Source organism: Phragmites australis, chromosome 7 (assembly GCF_958298935.1).
Source record: "Phragmites australis chromosome 7, lpPhrAust1.1, whole genome shotgun sequence".
NCBI classification, from domain to species: domain Eukaryota; kingdom Viridiplantae; phylum Streptophyta; class Magnoliopsida; order Poales; family Poaceae; genus Phragmites; species Phragmites australis.
The window spans coordinates 22,079,891-22,100,129 of record NC_084927.1 but is presented as its reverse complement, the minus strand read 5'-3'; the positions used below and the strand labels follow the sequence as shown (position 1 = coordinate 22,100,129).

The 20,239-nt window shown below is 44.2% G+C and overlaps 1 protein-coding gene across 1 annotated transcript; it reads right to left on the bottom strand.

Annotated features, from left to right (window-relative positions):
- Window positions 1–15,474: 15,474 nt before the first annotated feature.
- On the bottom strand, window positions 15,475–16,131 carry LOC133924196 (histone H3.2). Its single transcript, XM_062369635.1, has one exon. The coding sequence runs from the start codon at window positions 16,033–16,035 to the stop codon at window positions 15,625–15,627; it is 411 nt and encodes a 136-aa protein (XP_062225619.1). The 5' UTR covers window positions 16,036–16,131; the 3' UTR covers window positions 15,475–15,624.
- Window positions 16,132–20,239: the final 4,108 nt, after the last annotated feature.

Sequence of the window (20,239 nt, the reverse complement as noted above, 5' to 3'; positions counted from 1 at the left end):
CATCGGAGTAGCACCATCTTCTAGCATTCCCTACTACACTGAAACAACACGTGTAATTTGTTGTCAATAATAATTGATATTTCTAGTACTTTTATGATGCGCATATCTATATTTATACTAATCACATGCTCTAAGAAAATTCTTGTGCGCATATTTATACTACTGATCACATGTTCTGAGAAAATTCTCGCATTAATCAGAAAAAAAGATTAGAAACAGATGACCATCTATCCAACATGGAACCAAGTAATAATTGCTGGTTCAGGCCAAATGATCTACCTATCGTGAATTAAAAAAACATATAACTAACTATCAACAGTAGGGACTGTTCAGATCACAACGTCTCCACTTCTCCAATGAGTCTTGTACCGAAATATTCTATCATAGATTTAATAGGCAGAGTCCTTGTGTAACATGCCAGATAAAGTTCTCTACACAAGCAAAAAGAAAAAAAGGCAAAGTTGTGTACGAATACCCCATGCAATGAGTCATGTTCGAATGTCACAATATTTATTCTAACATGCACAATCACGAGATGCAAGATTACATGATGTGTATTCTACCTCATTTTGCATGCAAGATTATATGATACTCAATTATATATATGTTTAGATAAATGGTGGTTCCATCGATCAAAAGGACTAAGACAATTTCCATATTAATCAATGAAAAAACACCCTGGAGTATATCCGTCGTGTGCGAAACTGAGTTCTAACGGTTCATATCAAATAATGCTATTTAGATGTGACCAATCCAAATAGTTCCATATATATTATCAGTTAACCGTAAAAGTTTTTTTCTTTGAGTACAAGGCATCCACGTTCTTTAATCACTAAACGTATCCACATATATATGTACTATTCCTCCCTACAATTTAATTCCAGAAGAAGGGTTTCACCACTAAAATCCTAACCAGCTGAGCTATGATCAGCTCTCAATCAACCGTAAAGTTTAAATTTTGGCGACAAATTATTTTTTATGTATTGAGTTTGGATACTTAAAAATGATATTGGTATATTTATTTCAAAAAATACTTTCACAATAATATACTTTTGCAATATCTTATCAATATATTATAATAAAAAGTAGTAGTTAAAGTTATATTTTGAGGATAATATTTATTTCAAACTGGAGGGAGTATTAATTCGGAAGAAACTGAAAAGGTACCAATTAAGGTGGGCACATTCTGTTGATGCACTCGCGATGCTACTCCTATGTAGACAGCCCGGCGTCAGAGCGATGCGACGCGGTCACGCGCGCCCTCGCCCGCACGGGCTGAACTGGCCTCGCTGCGCCGGTGCCACACCCGGTGTCCGCGTGTGTTGGGCGTCGACCGTCGAGAGATCACCGGCCGCGTGCGGTAGGGGTTTTTGGCCGGCCACCCCCGTCACCCTGTGCCCGCGGCATCAGGTCTCGGTCTGGTCTCGGAAACTCTTGCACTTCAGCTGTCTAAAAACTAGCCATGCGTAATCTAATTTTATGTCACTGTCAAAGTGCCTTCGCTAAAGGTTACTGATCTAGTTTAGCATTTTCAATCTGATAGCAACTACTCTTAAAAGAACAATCTGATAGCATTTTCAATTTGAACAAAGTGGATCGAGATTCTATTGTCCCGCCAATCTTTGCACCGGATAGAACGGTGTCCGTCAAGTGGTCAATGCCCTGCCAGAATGTGTGGGTGAAGAGGTAACGGAGGGAGGCGATACAGAAATCTGACAGACAGATAGGACGATACTATCTGAAGAAATGCGTCACAAGTCAGAGCAGGACATCGAAATGTGGCTCTGTTTTCCTTCGTCCACTATCATAATTCGCAATTAGAAGGTTCCGTCATTGTGCAGGGAGAATAGAAGTCCGACAACAATGGGGAGGGACATTAGGAACAGATAGATGGGAAAGCCAACTCAGGTAGGAAGTGAAGAATGAACGCCGAGCGCTGCTTCTTTAGTGTTTGGAACCTAGGTGTACATAAAAAGAACAGGGCAGGAATGTGGTGGAAGGAGCCAAGGACTTGAGTTATGCCGGAGCACAGTTACATTATCTGCCAGATAGTGTGACATCAGCACGGCAAAGGATGTGTTATAGCATTTGTTGCACTCTTGGGGCAACCTGAAAATGACTGTGTTTTAATGGCTGACAGACTGACAGTGCATCCTGATAGTGATAATATTGTTCAGAAATAAACTGAAAATGGGCAAGTCTTATGAATGCTTGTGACTGATAGTACGGGCTAGCTTGATGGCGACGGGTGATATAAGATTTTTAGTAACTACAATGATTATAAATAGTAGCTTTTATTATTATAATGTGAAGAGAAAAAAATAAGTAGGTGGAGATAAGAGCTAACTGTTAGCTCTTATTTTGCTGAAGTGGAGGGGAATCTTGAAGAGTTAGTTTTTTACGGAGAGAAATTAAAAGATAGCTCTAAATTTTGTAAGGTATAGGGAATTGAGAATGACTAGGATCTGTATAAATTTTGAGAAGTGTGCTGAGAGAAATAAGAGATAGCAGCTAGCTATAACTATTGAAGACGCTCTTAGCGAGCTACTGTAATGCCATCCACGGCATGGCAGCACTGTATTCTAGCACTCGTTGCCACCCCTAAAGCACGGCAGTACAAGATATTCTTTCAGTTTCTTTAAATCTAAAAACTGCATAGGCATGTTTTAGTCTTATGGCATGTATCGAGTATTAATCCCTGATAATATTTTCGAGGTGTACTGGACGACGGGCGAATGATCAACGTTTCTGGTGTGTGTGTGTGTATGCCGAAGAAAAATCAAGAACATAAGGAATTATCTAAGTTCAGACCTCCCGTGAGATAATAATCCTACATCCTGTGTATTTTCTTATAGCTTAGATCAATTTGTCTAAAGTGAGAATGTCCTTATAAGCTCGGTCCTCCCTCCTTTATATAGCAGGAGACGAGGTGTACATACAAGCAGTCCATGCCAAAAATGGTGGCCGCCCTACACCTAACGAAAACCGCTACTCCTATGTTATCATTACAGGAGGTGGGCACGCATGGTTCACTCTAGTCGTTCTGCACGCCCTGTTCCATAACGCCCACCTGCAAGCTTGTCACACTCGCCTGTTAGGCCGTCCTATAGCCTTAAATGCTATGGGACGGGTCATATTGTCTCTGCGTCGGTCCACGACCTCACCCGCCGAAAGGGTGCCTGGGGAAGGAAAACACATGAGTGGATAGTATTAAATGTGATTAGACTGGTTAAGTGTGCTCTGCCCCGTGACCAACAAGGGCTGGTCGCGGGACTTCCATCTGCGATTAGAGGACTAGCCGTGTGAGTCCCGCCTGGTCGTGCGGTGGGGCTATGGTTCCAGAAATATCATCTGCCAGTGTAGGTCCTCCGGACATGGGACTCCCTTATTCTTTACATCGACAGTAGCCCCCAAGATCCATCGCGGATGTGGTGGACTGAGCGGTTTGCCTCACGGATCCGTGGTCGCGGGGCACCAGTTGGTCGTGGTCGGGCCTGGTCAAATCACTTGGGCCCCAGGTGAACATAACTTCGCCCAGGGAATGTTTGTCTATACGGCTCTGTCGGTGGATAAACACCGCAAGTAGGGATCCTGAGGGACCCCCTTTGAGATTCGGCCGGGGGGCTGGTCCTGGAACTACCTCGTACGTGGGGTTAATACGTGTGGGACGTAGGCGGGATGAATCGTCGTCGGCTGGTAGAAATAAATGCACAAGAATTTAGACAGGTTCAGACCGCACGGAGGCGTAATACCTACTCCTGTGTGTCTAGTATGTTATCAATGCTCTTCGAATGCCTTTCTCTGGATCTCTAGCTCTCTCATTTTTCTCTGGGTTACAAGGTCCGGGGCCCTATCTTTCGGCTGTCCGAAGTCCCCCCTCTACGAAGTGCTCCCCCCTTTTATCTACCGGGGGGAGGCCCTCCAGGGAGTGTCCAGAACGAAGGCACAAGTTCCCGTAAACAATAAATGGAAAGCGACCATCATGGGTCGACAGTTGATGTTACAGAGGGTTGAAAATGCATCCCTCGGACGATCCCATCGGTCTTCACGTCCCAACTTTAGCAGGCGAAGGGGCGCCCACCGGCCATCCTCTGAGTACTCTCTCATGCCCATCTGGTCAGAGTAGGTCCGACACGGTCTGATGCAACAGGGCGATAGGCGATAAGCCTCAAGCCCATCGAAGATATCTTCAAGCCGTCTTTTTTCATGGGCCCCGCAAGGGGACATGTGATGGGACCCGTCGCATTAATTGTGCCCACGTCCTACTGCTAGGCAACGGTAGGGACTGGCGTAATCAGTACGGCAGGCGTGGGGGAGAGTGGTTGGATGTGACCGTCCACGCTCCCCATTACATGCGGCATCGGGCCTCCCACCGATCGACACCTCATCGTGGAGTCACTGTGGGGTCCACCGGCATGGGTCTTGCCTGGTGCTCGGGGACCAACTGCTCTTGGCCCCGAGCGCCCACTCCCAGACCTGGCTCTTCTCGGGTCTTCGGGGCACTCTGGGTACTCGGGGTCCAACTGCTCTTGACCCCGAGCGCCCACTCCCGGACCTGGCTCTTCTCGGGTCCTCGGGGTACTCTGGGTACTCGGGGACCAACTGCACTTGGCCCCGAGCACCCACTCCCGGACCTGGCTCTTCTCGGGTCCTCGGGGTACTCTGGGTAATTGGGGACCAACTGCACTTGGCCCCGAGCGTCCACTTCCGAACCTGGCTCTTCTCGGGTCCTCGGGGCACTCTGGGTACTCGAGGACCAACTGTTCTTGGCCCCGAGCGTCCACTCCCGGACCTGCCTTCCCTCGGGCCCTCGGGGAGGTGGTCCCCAAGGGAAGGCGCCATGTGGCACTGCGCTGTCCTGGCCTCGGGACTCGAGAACCCCCGGATCCCATATCACCGACAGGCTCGCTTTTGTGGTTGACTCAGGAAACCGCATCCCGATGGGAGGTTTAAACGTCTGGAGAGAGAGAAATTGTGGGAGAGAGAAACATTGATTGACGCTGGACCCGAGGGAATCTTGGTTTCCTACACATGACCCTTCGAATTTCAAAACGGTTGGACCCCGCGACGGTTTAGAAAACCGCGCTGGCCCTATAAATCAAAAAGCCAAAGATTTCCCATAGATCCTTTCGCCACCTCCCATATCCTCCAAGTCCTTGCGCTCAGAGCTCTTCTCCTCCGTCCCCATTCCTGCACCCGCAACATCCTCCGCCGCCTTTAGATGGCATCGTGAACCAGCAACGAGCCAGATTTTTCCAAGTCCAAGTGCAATGCGGCGAGGTTGAAGCAAATGCGTGAGAATCACCAGCTCCATCATCACCTGTCTTCGGGTACCGCACTAGGGAGAATGTGTCGGCCCCCCATTCGGGAGAGATCATGATGTTTGTGTCCTTCTTCTTAATTGGCCTCATGCCGCCCTTCTCTCAATTCTTCATCACCATCATTTCCTTCTACGAGATCTACCACCTCCACCTCAACCCCAACTCCATGATTATGCAGAGCGTTTTCACTCATATGTGCGAGAATTTTATCAGGGTCGAGCCGTGCCTCGATCTCTTCAGGTTCTTCTACACGGTCAGGCTACAGACCGGGCCGGCCACCAGGAGCTACGGGTTTCGTCTCCGTGATGGCATCGTGGGCTCCTACCTTGAGATGGGCCTCAAGTCGCCATGGTCAGGCTGGAGGGAGGATTGGTTTTACCTCGCGATAGAAGACTCTTTGGACAACATCCGCATGCCAAGCAAACCGGCGCATGTCATAGAGAACTGGGGGAACGCCCCCACGATAACTCCAAAGCTGATGGCCCTCGCCAAATGGGTCAAGCAGCTTGAAGAGGCGGGGCTAACGAGATCAGACATTGTTCGAGACTTTATCAAGCGCCGATCGTGCCCCTTGTAGAGGAGAGCACATCCGACATACAAGTACAACGGGTGTGATGACGACACCCGAGAGTGTTCCACAGGTAATATCGTCGCCATTTCCTTGACATGTGTATCTGATCGAGTGATATCTTAAGTATCCATGCTATTTAGATCTTCCTGACAAGGTCATCAACTCACGGGTCAAACTCCTAATGGCGGCCACCCCGATGAAAGATGGCCCTCCGCATGGCGCCCCTCCACTGTGTGATCTCCTTTTGTCAAAGTGGGCTCGAATTAGACTGGTATGTTTGGTATTTTCTTAGAATTTGCACATCCAAGCCTTCTCCTGGGTGAGGGTTTCATAGTACGCGTCACTGCAAGGTATTCTGGAGGTCGATGTCCTGCGCCCGGTGATCAACGAGGTCATGGGGGTCGTTCGGAAAATCAATTCTGGCGTTCGCACAATTCCCCCCTCGCCCAGTACCACCTCGGTCAGATGCCAATCTGGCCATGGTACAGGACAACCTGGTCGTGGTGATGACCATACTGCTCAAAGCCAGCCATCGACTCTGGGTGGAGATTCTGCGAGCAAGGCCGGTCAGCAGAGGGTCGACCAACCTTGTACTAAGCCAACTGGGGCGACCAAACAGCTCGCACTCAACTGCTGACCCCGGGTGGAGCCTCCGTGAGCGGTGCCGACCCTTAGGGCACTGCCCCGCCCCGTCCTAAGCTAGTCGGGGATGACTAGATCGCTGCTAGTCGAGTCTCCACGCACGGGGCGAAGAGACCAATGGAGGACTCGGCTTCTACAGAAGTGTCCAAACGCGCCAGAGAGGGACATCGACCACCGGCAGCTCATCGGCAGCTGTGACATCCCCTCCCAGTCAACGCAGCGGCTTTACGAGGACGAGACTTGTGCTCACCCCTTCCCTCGTTCGCTAAGTTTTCTAGTTAGGCATGGATGCTCCGAGTTTTCTTTTCTTTCTTGACTCCGTAATCTGTTACCGCTGCAAGTCCTCGACCCTACCAATGGCCCTGTCATACCTATGAGGAACCATCCAAATTTTATTCTAATTAATCATTAAGTTGATCATCTACATAATCACGACTACAATGATTAATCAGAATGCAATCCTGGTAGTCCCGACATGTATTTTGTACCCAAGATTGGAACACACACCTTCACAACATATGTCATCAAAACAAAGCTTAATAAAGAGCGAGTAATGAAATTATATTACAAGTCTTTAGAGAATTATCATTTACAACAATTAACAACACTCGAATACTAGGAGGATAAAAGAACAGTCTCAACACCTAGCCACCTAGAGATACTACGCAGTGGAAAACAAAATCTATGAACAACAAAGGATGTGTGAAGCCATTTGCCATGAGGCATCACCCCAAAACCTCATCACTCAAGTAGTTTGCACTACTTCTACTCATCACCTACATCGGCGGGCGTGAAGTAACCAAACACTAGCTCCTCCTCACATGTAGCACCTATAAAAGCAGTGTGAGTACAAAGGTACTCGTAAAACTTAATTCATAATGGGTACATATAATAACCCGACTCTAAGGATTATGCATTTGGATGAGTTAGCAAGGAATCGGCCACAAGGTTAAGTAGATTCATATGCAAAAGTAATTTTGACACAAAAGTGTGAGCATCTACACTTAACCACATATACCCTTCTATCCTAAAATCCATAACATAAACATATATGTAATAGAACCATCTTATATCATCAATAGTCATCACCAACTATTTCCCAACATACCATACCATCATCTCACATCAGACTCTACGACTGCTGCAAATGGACAGAAGCATGCTCATGATCGAGAGCGCGATAATTCGAATTGTTCTTACACCCTGCAGAGGATACTCCTTTACCCGCACAACTCGAGGATCATTCGGCTTACGTGACCACATAGGCCCACACAAGGGAGTACTTGTGTCAACCTTTCCCAAGTAAGCTCCGACCAATTGGGACATGCGTTTCTAGATGCGGGGGTCATCTAGAACTATTCCCAGAGCAACCTAGATACCCCTACATGCCTATTATGTCCACGACACCTGAGACATTCAAGCCAAAGGGTCACAACTACATGAGGTATTCGATTCATCATTCCCATAATCAGATATGTGGTTAGTACGAAAAGTGTTAGAGTCAACTGCAACAACAATCGATGTTTAAACAACACAAGCGGTCTATGGCATCCGGGTTCCCCTCCCGACCTACCCCTAGCACTGCCCACATCTTGCCTCATCCTCACAACGCATACTTCCCAACATCATCATTCTCCTTGTGAACAATAAATAAGCCCTAGGCTCGTGAACAATGGTTGAACCATTACTCGACTTCTACCGAGGATCTATGCATTACTAAGTATTTTGGTCAATCTTTTAAATTAGACGTCAACAATATTCTACCCAGGTTACAAGATGCATTACTAAGCATTTTGGTCAACCTTTTAAATTAGACATCAACAATATTCTACCCAGGTTATAAGGATAAGGATTATCAACAAGATCAAGGTAGAAATAATGCAGAATCATAGGTTCTACTCATATAACCCGATATTGAAACGCTAACATGCATAACTTACATAAGCATAATTTATCATTTAGACTCAACATGATCCAAAATACAAGGTGAAATATGTTTAGATGCTTGTCTTGCTGCTTCAGCGCTTGCCTGACGCTTCATGCGCAACACACGCAAAACTCCGGTAGTTTAGTGTCACCTTCGATCACTTGAACTATCGACGTATCACTCTCTAAACAAAACACGAATGCATCAAATAAACGAACAAAAAATAGAATGCATGCAAGATGTTTCATAAGCAAATTATAACAATAGTTTTATATATGTTTGAATTCAAATTGAGTTAAAAAATAATATCACATGAAATTATAAAATACATGCCCTAACAATTGCTAGAAGTTATAAAAGTAGATTTTTTTTTAGAGAATTTTAGTTTAAATTTTACACAGTCTTTTTAGATGAATCTAATTAAAATGGATTGCACATTATGGAACACGTACAAAAAGTTCTAGAATTTTTGGAGCAATAGAAGATCACTGTCTTAAACAGAGAAAATATGAGGATAAATTGAACGTTGAACATTGTTCATCCATGACGAGGCTACCACCCTCTGAACAGCCGGTAAGGCCTAATCGACCAATGAGAGGGTGGTAAGATCTGACCGTGCCACTATGTTATACTTACCGCTCTCAGAGGGCAGTAGGCATATATTATTGTAAATCTTTTCATCCCGAGTCTATTTATTTAATTATTTAAATTAGAAAATATTAAAAAAAACTCAAAATTGAGTACCCCTGGATCCCAGGTCTGGCCCAGCCCAATTCTTTGAGACTTCGATCCCCAAATTGAACCAGGGTTCAAAAAGCCGACGGTAACTGAACAAAAATCACGATAACCGACCATCTCGGTCCGGTTCAGTTTCAAAAACTGAACGGTAACCGAATTTGAATTCAAAAAAATAAATAAAAATTAAAAAAATTCCAAAAAAAATCTTTAAAAAACTAGACACAATTCTAAGACCTTCTATGAAAAAACATTTCAAAAATAATGTCGTTTGAATCATATTCTATCGGGAGGAAGTTTGGGAAAAAAAATTGAAGCGTGCGGTTCAGTTATTAACTCATGTTAAGGAAAAGTTTAACATGCAAACACATATTTTTCTTGTGTAAAACGTATCTTAAGAGGATCTTAAAATTGATTTCACTTTATTTAGAGTTTTATTAATTTATCTATGATTTTTACAAAGTTCACAAGCATAAAGTGAATATGTTAAGAAACAGCACTGTAATTAACTTTTTCATGTCTACTATTATTTTTTCTACATAAACCATAGTATAAATAAACTAATAAAAGTGGTTTCACTAATTTTTGAGGTGTGATGGGTCAGTTATGAATTAATCTAGTCGCAACACATTTACACAATCCTGTAAGTTACAATAACTAATTCATGAGTTCATGTATTTTTAAAAGACATAGGATCATGTAAGAAGACTAACAAAATTAGTTTCATGATTTTTGGATTAGCAAAGAGTAAACTATGCATTTAACTTAGTTTAAAAAATACATTTTCTCACAGAAAATTTTGAACTTTTTATGAGTATAAATACTTTTATCATGTAGATCATGTTACAATAAAACCAACAAAATTTGTTTCACTTGATTTGAAACTCAGATGAATTAGTTATTGATTTTACAAGATTGAGATAATTTTTGGGTTTTTTATTGAACTTCACTGAAAATCGAAAAAACCGCTCGATAAATCGAGAAAACCGAGCGGTTACCGAGAAAACCGAGCGGTTACCGACAATGCGGAAAATTCGAGAAAACCGCTCGATAAATCGTAAAAATCGCTCGGTAACCGGTCCAAACCGACCGGTTACCGAGTGGCTAAAATCGCGAATTTTTTCCAAATTTCAAATTTTACCAAATAAATTTTGTTCGAATTTTTTTAATATTCAACCGGTTACCGCGGTAACCGTGACTTTTTGGTTACCGCCGGAGCTCCCATCGGTAAGCCAAACCCTGACTTTAACATCGTCGCCTGACCTTCTCGACTGAGTGCGTCACCTCGCCTTAGCCCTAGCCTCATGCCACCTTGCCCGCCTAGAGGCTCTAGCCGTTAGCCTGTCACCGGCTCACCATGCCGGCCGTCGGCGACGGCGGTGCTCTCGTGGTCTCGCCTTGGCTCTCCAAGATCTGGGGAAGAATCACCGTCGCCAGCCGAGAGCCCGAGACAGTCTCCAGTGCTCGACTGCTCGCCCCGTCGCCCACCAACCGCCGTGCTTACCGCTCGGCGCCCTGTGCCCAGCGCAGCAGCGCCCCTGCTGGAGTGCCGGCTACAGGTCTGGTGGGTCTATAGTGTGCCTCAACCACCTCAGGTCCTATGTGGTCTCAACCTTGCCGTGCTCCACCGGCCGCCGCCCCACCCGACCTCCCCACCCGGACCTGGCTACCCTCCCACCCCCAATCCGGCAGTCCCCCACCAGGAACCAGCTTGTCTGTACTGTACTCTGTTAAATTGTTAATTCTCTCCCTCTTTCAAGTCTCAATTCTCATAGTCTGATCTTTGCAAGTTCATTTTCAGTGTTGAATATGTTACTGATTTACTCAATACTCATAGTCAGATCCTTACAATTTGTTGCTGTCAATTTGTTCCAACAATCCAACTCCAATTTATCCTTGTAATTATTCCAACTTCAATTTGTTTGATTGTGCCGAATTGATTTGTCTGACCGTCTCAAATTATTTGTGATTGTATTTGTAGATCTACAATATCAATATGAAGTTGTATTTTTTATAGATAATTTGTAGTTTATATTCATGTAAAATTAACTGTTACTTTTTTTAACAATTTGTATTGAATTTTGCTTAATTTGATCCTTACTTTCATTAGACGTGTGATATATTATATGTGATATGTGATCTATTGTGTAAGAACAGGCACACCGTTTCAATTCTTTCTAGATCTGCCACTGTACCGGACAAAAGTAGCTAGTCTTGAAGCTGTTGTGGAAGTGGCAAGCGGGAAAGAGAAGGAGCTTACGGATTCACTGAGCCAGATAACTGAAGAGAAGAAAAAACTTGAAAAACTAACAGCGGAGCATGAAGCTAAACTTCAACAATACTTGAAGGAAAAACAATCTTTTGAAGAGGGATTGCAGAGCCAAGAATTGAAGGTGTTGGATCTACAAGAAGAGTTGGTGAAACTGAGAGAGGAAAAAGAACGCCATGAAAACATCATTGCTGATATTAACCTTCAGCTATCCAGTAAGAATGAAATGTACAATCAACTGGAGTCCCAAATAAGCCAGGCTGGGGATGATCATAACAAAACAAGGTCACTGCTCTCTGAATCACAATCACACAGGGAGGAACTGGAGCTCAATCTGGGATCTCTTAGTGACCTGCATACTGCATCCAAAATAGCTGCAGAGTCTACGATACAGAGGATTGAAGAGCTTGAAACTCAAATTCAGGAGTAAACTGCTTCTGAATAGAGTTTGAAGCTACAGCTTACTGAGTTTGAGTCAATGTTAGCATCTGCTAAGAAGACAAGCGCAGATCTTGAGCAAGAGCTTAAGGATGCTACAGCAGAGTGCAGTAATTGCCATGTGAAGATGGCTGTGGAGGCCTTGGCCACCGTCCTGTCCGCGAACAGAGTTACGGAAGAGAGCCCCCATCGTCACCCTCATGGCCTGCGATTTGAGCTGCGTCGTGATGACACTACTCGGCGCGGGCGCCGGCGCGAACGGCGCCACGGTCCTCGAGGCGGTCCTGACGTCGCCCGCAGCGGACGCTGACGCCAAGACTGCCATCGCTGACCGGTCGGAGCTAATCACGGATCTCGTGCGGAGCCTCAGGGACGCCGCATCGCCGGCGGCGATCCGGAAGCACAGAACCGCAAGGCCGCGCGCGGCCGCCCAGGACACAACGACTGCGACGGCAGGGAACCCACCGTGCGCGCATGGCGAGCGGCGGGGCAGAATCCGGAAGTACGGGCGAAGGGGTGTGGCGTCTGGCGTGTGACGGTGTGAGGGGTGGGTGTGGGCCGTGTGACGGAAACGCAGAGTATGGCGGGTAAGGGTGTGAGAATGGGCTAAAACATTAATGGGATTCGAAATTTCGGGACCTGTGGGGGCACCTGCGGATGAAAAATAAACCTGAATCCAACTCAGACTCAGGTCGGGCCCTGACCGGTTACCCCCGTTGGGCAATTTTTACATCGCCTGTCGGATCTAAAACCCATATGATCCTGATCTGACCCGGACAACTGTCACTCTTAGTGTCGCAACAGCTCCTTATAAAAATAGGCTGAAGATGTAAAGCTTCTTTGCACCGAATCATGAATCGCATCAGAATCGAGAAACACAGCGACGAAACAGAAAATAATAGTATTTTTCAGATAATGAAAAACAATTTCAGCCAGAAAATAATGTATGTATACATGCAAGACTAGTGGTGAATCTAGAAAAAAAATAATCAGTGTCTCAAGCTGACCTCCAAGGGATCTGTATGTCCTACTTGTTAGGTTACAGATACCATATACGCTACTATATACGATGGATCACTGGGAAAAAAAATTAATCGATATCCTATGCAATAAAGTGGATCCGCCCCTGTGCAAGACCCAAATCAGCTATCAGCCTGAAGCCCTCCACGCTCCCAAATGTACATGTTTTTTTTTTTTTTTTTTTTTTTTTGCAAACATTACAAATGCAAAGTTACGAACTTGTGCACCAAAAACGGCCAGGTGCAGTCCGAATTTGATCCCCCCGCGATAGCTGCGAGCAGCCTCGATGTCGATCTCCACAAGACCTCGAGAACCCGGACCACCTTGCCCATTGTCGGCAGGTCAACTTCGTTATCCTGAATGCATCAGCATGAAACCTTGCAGGTTCTCTCCACCTCTTCGACGACGGCATCGCGAGTATTTAGTTCAAATTTGAGCCGAATCCACGGTATTTGGATCCAAGTCCACTATATCCAAACAAAACCCAAATCTGCAGCTTCCAACAACAAATTAGTGGCAAGTGTAAATGTCAAACTCCAGAAATCATTTCAAGTGGATAAACTACATGTTGATGGCTTCTGGCAACTTCATCTAACATCTCACTACTAAATCCTGATGAACAAGACGTATGCACAGATAAGGTGCAGAATTTAGCACCTTATTCTTTTTGTAACTCCCAACTGGAACCAAGCATAGTAACATATACAAGCAAAATACTACCACTGTTACAGAGGTTAATTTCTAAGATAGAAACCGAATCACTGCCATTTTTATCTTTGCAATTTCACCGCGGTGTGGATAGGACCGATGCTACCGGTGGAGCCGAAAACTTGGACTGACCAAATTGTACGGTGATCGCTGGACTTAGATTGAAGAAGTTATAATCCAAGTTCGATTCCACGCTCCTTTCTCCTTCCATAACCTTCACCGCCACCGACATTGCAGGCCTTCTATTGTTATCATTCTGCAAACACCAATTATAGTCTCAAGAACCTCCTCCTTGTGTAAATGCATGTCCTCGCTGCTCCTGTCAATTATATCTTCCAAGATATCATTGTTTGCCTTATCTTGCAGTAAGCTAATGAGCTGGACACTTCTTTCGGGCTGGGAGTAGTCATTGTTTTTCCTTCCGCTGATGATTTCCATTACCACAACGCCAAAGCTGTACACATCAACCTTCTCGGTGATTTGTGATGTCAACCATTCAGGTGCCAAGTATTTCGGTGTTCCTCTCATTCTAGTAATCACATGAGTCTCACCCCTGTCAATCAGTTTAGACAGTCCAAAGTCAGAAACTTTGGCATTCAAGTTGTCATCTAGAAGAGGCCCCTGGCAATGTCAGTGATGATCTTGCATCTTGTGTGCCAATCAAGAGGAGCAAAGTTATCTCTGTAATAGATCCACATGTCTAGTAATCCTCCTGACGTGTAGCCAAATACCAACACCCTGTATGATTTCTCTGCAAAAAACCAATCAACCTGACCAGATTGATGTGATGAAGGCTACCAATTGTTTGGACTTAAGCCAAAAAATCATTGTTTCCTTGACCACCTTGATCCAAACATTTAACTGCAACTCTTTCATTGTCTAACTGTCCCTCAAAAACTGAGCCAAATCCTCCTTGCCCGAGCTTGTTGCTGAAGTCCTTGGTTGCTACTATCAATACTTTGAAAGGGAACTTCATAGGCATTCCAGTTAGATCACTAAACCCATCCTCGTCATCTTTTTTGTGATGCCGTTTCTAAGTAAAACTATTGTAGCAAAGATTATCACAATGACAGAGAAAATGACTCCTGCAACCGTAGAACCCAAAAGCATCTTGTGCTTTTCTGAGGCTGGTGAATGTGCCAGCTGCACCTTCAGGTATGCCCCCAGATTTAAATACTTGGTTTGCCTTCAGTGAAAAGACGTGTGAGCAAGGTGCACCTGCCGAAGCCATCAAAATAATGAAACAGAGCAGCTTTGCAAGAGCAATTTCTCAAACAGGCGAGCTTGCAACTCTCTTCATCAGTCTGTATTGACAGGATTCGGATCCTCTGCACTTCCGCAGTAACGCAGAGGGCAAATGTGCGTACAGTAAAATGAGTCTGTTACAGTAAATCGATGCACTGAACAGTACCAAAAACATGTTGCAACAGTGTTTAGTTCTACTGTAGAACGGATTTTGTGCCACAACACTTGTTACTGTAGCAACCGATCCAATACATCAGCCAGGAATCCACTGGACCGCAACCCTTCCTAATGCATTTTACTATAGCACCTCTACATTTTCTTCATCACTGCAGAGGATCCAGATCAGTATTGACACACTTGGATAAGCATAGCCAAAATAAGAAACATTAGCAACATCTAGAATTGATGCTGCTGTAAAGAGTGGCAGGAAATTGGGTTTAGTGGTGTGCATCCACGCCCTGCACAAGATCACCGCCTGTTTGTATAGCCAGTTGATTATTTGCACCTCTTTCGCATTAACAACCGCATGCCTATTACTAGTAAGAAGAATAGATCAAGTAGAATAGAGCAGAGAGCAAATCTTGCATGAACAAAGGCATTCAGAAATCACCGGTCATATTCCACTGAAGTCAGAACGACACAAGCAGATCATTACAAGATAGAACGGCAAGCAACGATTCTCCCATCTGATCCTAGTGCTACAGACCAAGAAAGCGCGAGAAAAAGAAACGACGACGGGGAGCAGCGCTCAGGCCCTCTCGCCCCTGATGCGGCGCGCGAGCTGGATGTCCTTGGGCATGATGGTGACGCGCTTGGCGTGGATGGCGCAGAGGTTGGTGTCCTCGAAGAGCCCCACCAGGTACGCCTCCGCGGCCTCCTGCAGCGCGGCGACGGCCGAGGACTGGAACCGGAGGTCCGTCTTGAAGTCCTGCGCGATCTCCCGCACCAGCCGCTGGAAGGGCAGCTTCCGGATCAACAGCTCTGTGCTCTTCTGGTACTTGCGGATCTCCCGCAGCGCCACGGTCCCCGGGCGGAACCGGTGCGGCTTCTTCACGCCGCCCGTCGCCGGCGCCGACTTGCGCGCCGCCTTGGTGGCTAGCTGCTTCCGCGGGGCCTTGCCCCCCGTGGACTTGCGCGCTGTCTGCTTCGTGCGGGCCATCGGATCTGCGGAACTGGAGCTGCTAGGAGGTGGGATTTGGTGAGATCGATCGAATTCGAATGGGAATTGCGGTGTGGCTACGAGGATTTGGGCAGCTCAGGGCGGGGGTATTTGTAGCGGGCGGCAGGGCGGGATCGCGAAAAATTTTGCGGGTTGCGCCGGCGTGGGAGAGCTTGGTCAGTTTCGACCGTCGGATGGAGACGGACGGTGGACGTTATACTACTGGTGGTGCTGATCCGCGTGATGAGTGATGGCGGAAGGCCATTGGCTGAGGTAGCTTTGCAGTGGATCGTTGGGCCCACCATATGATTTCATCTTTCTTTCTTTTTTTGGAGGGAGTCTTCCCTTTTTCCGTAGCTTCGCGAGCCCAACAGCGGGACGGCGCCCGGCCGGTCCGACGGGAACGCTTTGCATTTCCATTTTTGAAGCTTTTATTTTAGGGGAAAATGCAAACTCCTAAAGTCACTTAAATTTTGACTTTTTTTAAAGAAGTTATTTTGTTACCAAAAACCTCTCAAAAGTTTGGTTTTATTAAAAACTCTCCAAAAAATTTTAAAAAAAATTAAAAAATCATAAACAATTCTAATACCTTCTAAGAATTTTTTTTTCATAAATATTATCCTTTGTGTCATATTTCATGGAGAGGAAGTTTAGAAAAAAGAAAAACATACAGCTCATTTATTAACTCATGTTATTTTAACTGTGTCATGTCTACCATTATGTTTCCTACATAAATCATTGTTTAAGTAAACTAATAAAAGTGATTTCACTAATTTTAAGTGTTATGGATTAGTTATGAATTAATCTATCTGCAACACATTTACTCAATCATGCAATTTAAAATAACTATTTCAAGATTTTATGTATTTTTAGAAAACTAAAAAATTAGTTTCATGATTTTATATTAGTAAATAATTAATTATGCATTTAAATCAAATTAATAAATGAGGTGCACATTTTTATTTTTTTTTCAAAATTTGTCTCTATGAAATATGATGCAAATAATATTATTTTTGAAAAAAAAATCACATAAGGTCTTATAATTGTCTCTAGTTTTTTAGATTTTTTATGATTTTTTTATTTTTTAAAATTTGGGGGTTGCAACAAAGCCAAACTTTGCAAAAAAACAACTTCCCGTGAAAAGTCAAAATCCAAGTGACTTTTGAGAGTTTTTTGCATTTTTACTTTATTTTACTTTCTCCTTTGATCTCAAATATACAATGGTGAATTCATAGCGAAAAATTAAAGGCTCTGCCCCTTTTTCCTCCTCCCCTCCTTATTTTCTTTTTCTTGTTATTTCTTCTTACTTTCTTTTTCTCCTCCTCTTCTTCTTTCATACCAAAAATTAATGGGGTGCACTCCCGTCGATCCGCCCATGCAAATATAAGTTTGTGTAGGACTTTAATTAATAATATCTATAAAAATATTTTATTTTAAATAGAAATATTTATATATTATAAAAATATTCTTAATGATGAATTTTGTAACATCAACCTTATATTACCAATACATGTGATTTTGTAGCTATTAATAGTCAAGATTAAAAAATATTACTTTGGACAAACTTAAATGTACTTATATTTAGATTTAGGATAAGGGAGATAGTAAAAAGGATTTGGGGTAGCAAGCCAAATGGTAAACATGTCATGCCGTGTTGGAGAGGGGGACCAACCAATTGGAACTAGATGAGCAGATGGCAGACGTCAAATCAGTCATCCGGGTGCCTGCCATGATACAACTTCCACTTTACCTGATCTGTGATCAGCTTATCTTTCGGTGTATGAACTGACCCCTCTTCTTGAGGGCAGCTTCAATGGTGATGCTAGTTGCTAACTTTTATTTTGTAGAAGAAGAAATGGATCGAGTTAGAGATATAGCTAACTGCTAACTTTTATTTTGTAGACATAAAGATAGAGATGTTAATAGGGATCTGATCTTTGATTTTTCATGGGGGAATTTTACTATTAGGGAACGGGGATGGAGAGATTTCGTCACCCGTGAGAATATAAATGGTACAAATCATATCTCTGTCGGGTTTAACAGCAACGGGTATGGGGAAGCATTCCCTGTCCCCGTTGTCCCGCGAGGACCCGTTTCGGCCCAGCAGTGGTGGCTCAGGCGTGCACGACCGACCTAGGCGGGAGCCAGATGCGCGGTCCAGACGAGCGCTAGCGTGCAGCCCAGCCAGGCACAGCCTGGCGCCGTGGCATGGAGCGGGTCGGCCCAGTGGGATGCCTCAGCCCAGGTGGGCGGGGATGGGTTCCCCGTCGGGGTCTCCATTCCCCACGCGGGGACAGAGATGGGGAGAAAATAGTCCCCGTGAGCTGAGACGGGGACGAGAAATTTTCCTTCATACGGGGACGAGGATAGGGAGCCATTCCCCGATAAAAAATTCCCTATTAATATCCCTATATAAAGAGAAATCTTAGATCGCTAGCTCTTCATCAAAAGCTAGCTTTAAATACGAAACAGGCCCTACCTCAACAACTCTCTCCTTTCTGAGAGATGGAGAATTGGAAACGACGAGACCTGTATAAATTTTAAGAAATAGGCTGTTAATGGTTAGATCTATAATAACCAGATCTAAACGTTCAGTTACCCTTTAAGTATCCCTAATAGTTAGAGCCAATGCTAGCTGTCCGATGAGAGAGCATATTTTCCAAAAATATATGGGTCCCGCCTTATTTTTTAAAAGAGTTAGGCAGATCCCAGTATGTCAGGTATAAAAAATTTTGACGATAAAATTTGTATAAATTTTAAAAAATATACTTTCTTATTTAAAAGTTAGTATTAATTCTAACTATTAAAGATGCCTTATACCAGCTCTTCTCACGGAGCCCTTATCGGTTGTCCTTTTCAGCTCCTCGAGAAGAATGCAACACGGAACCATGACTGGGTTCGGATTCCTTCCGGTTCCAGGCTTCCAGCAGGCGCGTTCCTGCAGTTCTGCTCGCCGCCAACTGGGAGAGGTTAGGATGCAAGTTTTGTATTTTTTTTTATTGAGTTGATCTAAAAAATTTAAAAATAAACTAAGAACTTCTTTATAACGCAAGAATTTTACAGGAATTTCACAAGAATCAATTCAATTTTACAGAAAAAATGTAGGATTCGGAAAAAAAATCCCACGTTGCAAAGGAGACCTAAAGATTTGCTCTCATTTAATAAATTAAAGAAAAAATAAATTAAGTTGTACTCGTAAACTATATGTAACTCAAACTACTCATTAGATACTCTCAAGTCAAAAGAAATCTGTGACAGTGAGGAACCTATGTTTCAAGGTTCAATTCTACTTTCTTTTTGTTTTCCTTGCCAAACGACCTATGTCGCATAGTTCAGAGACTCTCTGGAATTTCGCAAGAAAAAAATTACAACTAGTGCAACTGTTATATGATTTTTTTCACAAACGAGGGGGAGCGCTGAGGATCGAACCCAGGTCGAGAAAAAAATTACAACTAGTGCGACTGCTATATAATTAATCCAGTATCCGCTTGTGGGGAAAAAAAAATCCACTTCTCGTTTCTCTATAGTTTCTCGGGTTTAATTTCCACTCTTTTGACATTTCTATTTTGTCAGATTTCCGGTATTGCGTTGCAAGATTTCTGCAAGTGGGTTGGTATAGCATATCTGGTGAGTGGGCCCTTCAAATAATTCTTGATTACAGTAATACATAAACGTTATCGTACTGGATGAAAGGGACAAAGAGCCGTATCAGATAAAAAACACAAACCTATCTTTCTATTGAGTGGGCATCCAGGCAGTTTTCTTTTTCAGTGAGCACAAGCCGATGTTCTTGTTTTTTCTAGGCAGCAACTCATATGAGAACCACACAGCTAAGCCAGCAGATTCTCCAAAGGCACTTGCTTTAGCCTTAGAGCAAACAGAAAAGAAACGGTATGTGCAATAGCAATTTGACACAGCACCTGAGCTTTTAGCATTGGTCAATCTGAGCCTCTGTTGGCAGCAGATCACACGAACAGCCAATGTGCATCCGGTATAGTTGGGTGTGGACGCATCTGTCAATTCTGGGGGGCACATACATGATATATGACCACTGAGGCTTTGCAGCAGATTACAAGCCCTGATCTCTTAATAATGGCTGTAGAATATGCTGTTCCCACTAAAACTTTGAACCTTAGCAGCTAAAGCTTGATCTCCAATCACCACAGTGGTGGTGCAGCACTGCTATATGATTAGACCTTTTTTT

Coding starts and splice junctions, on each gene's coding strand:
- LOC133924196 (XM_062369635.1), bottom strand. CDS start 16,035: ATGGCCCGCACGAAGCAGACAGCGCGCAAGTCCACGGGGGGCAAGGCC.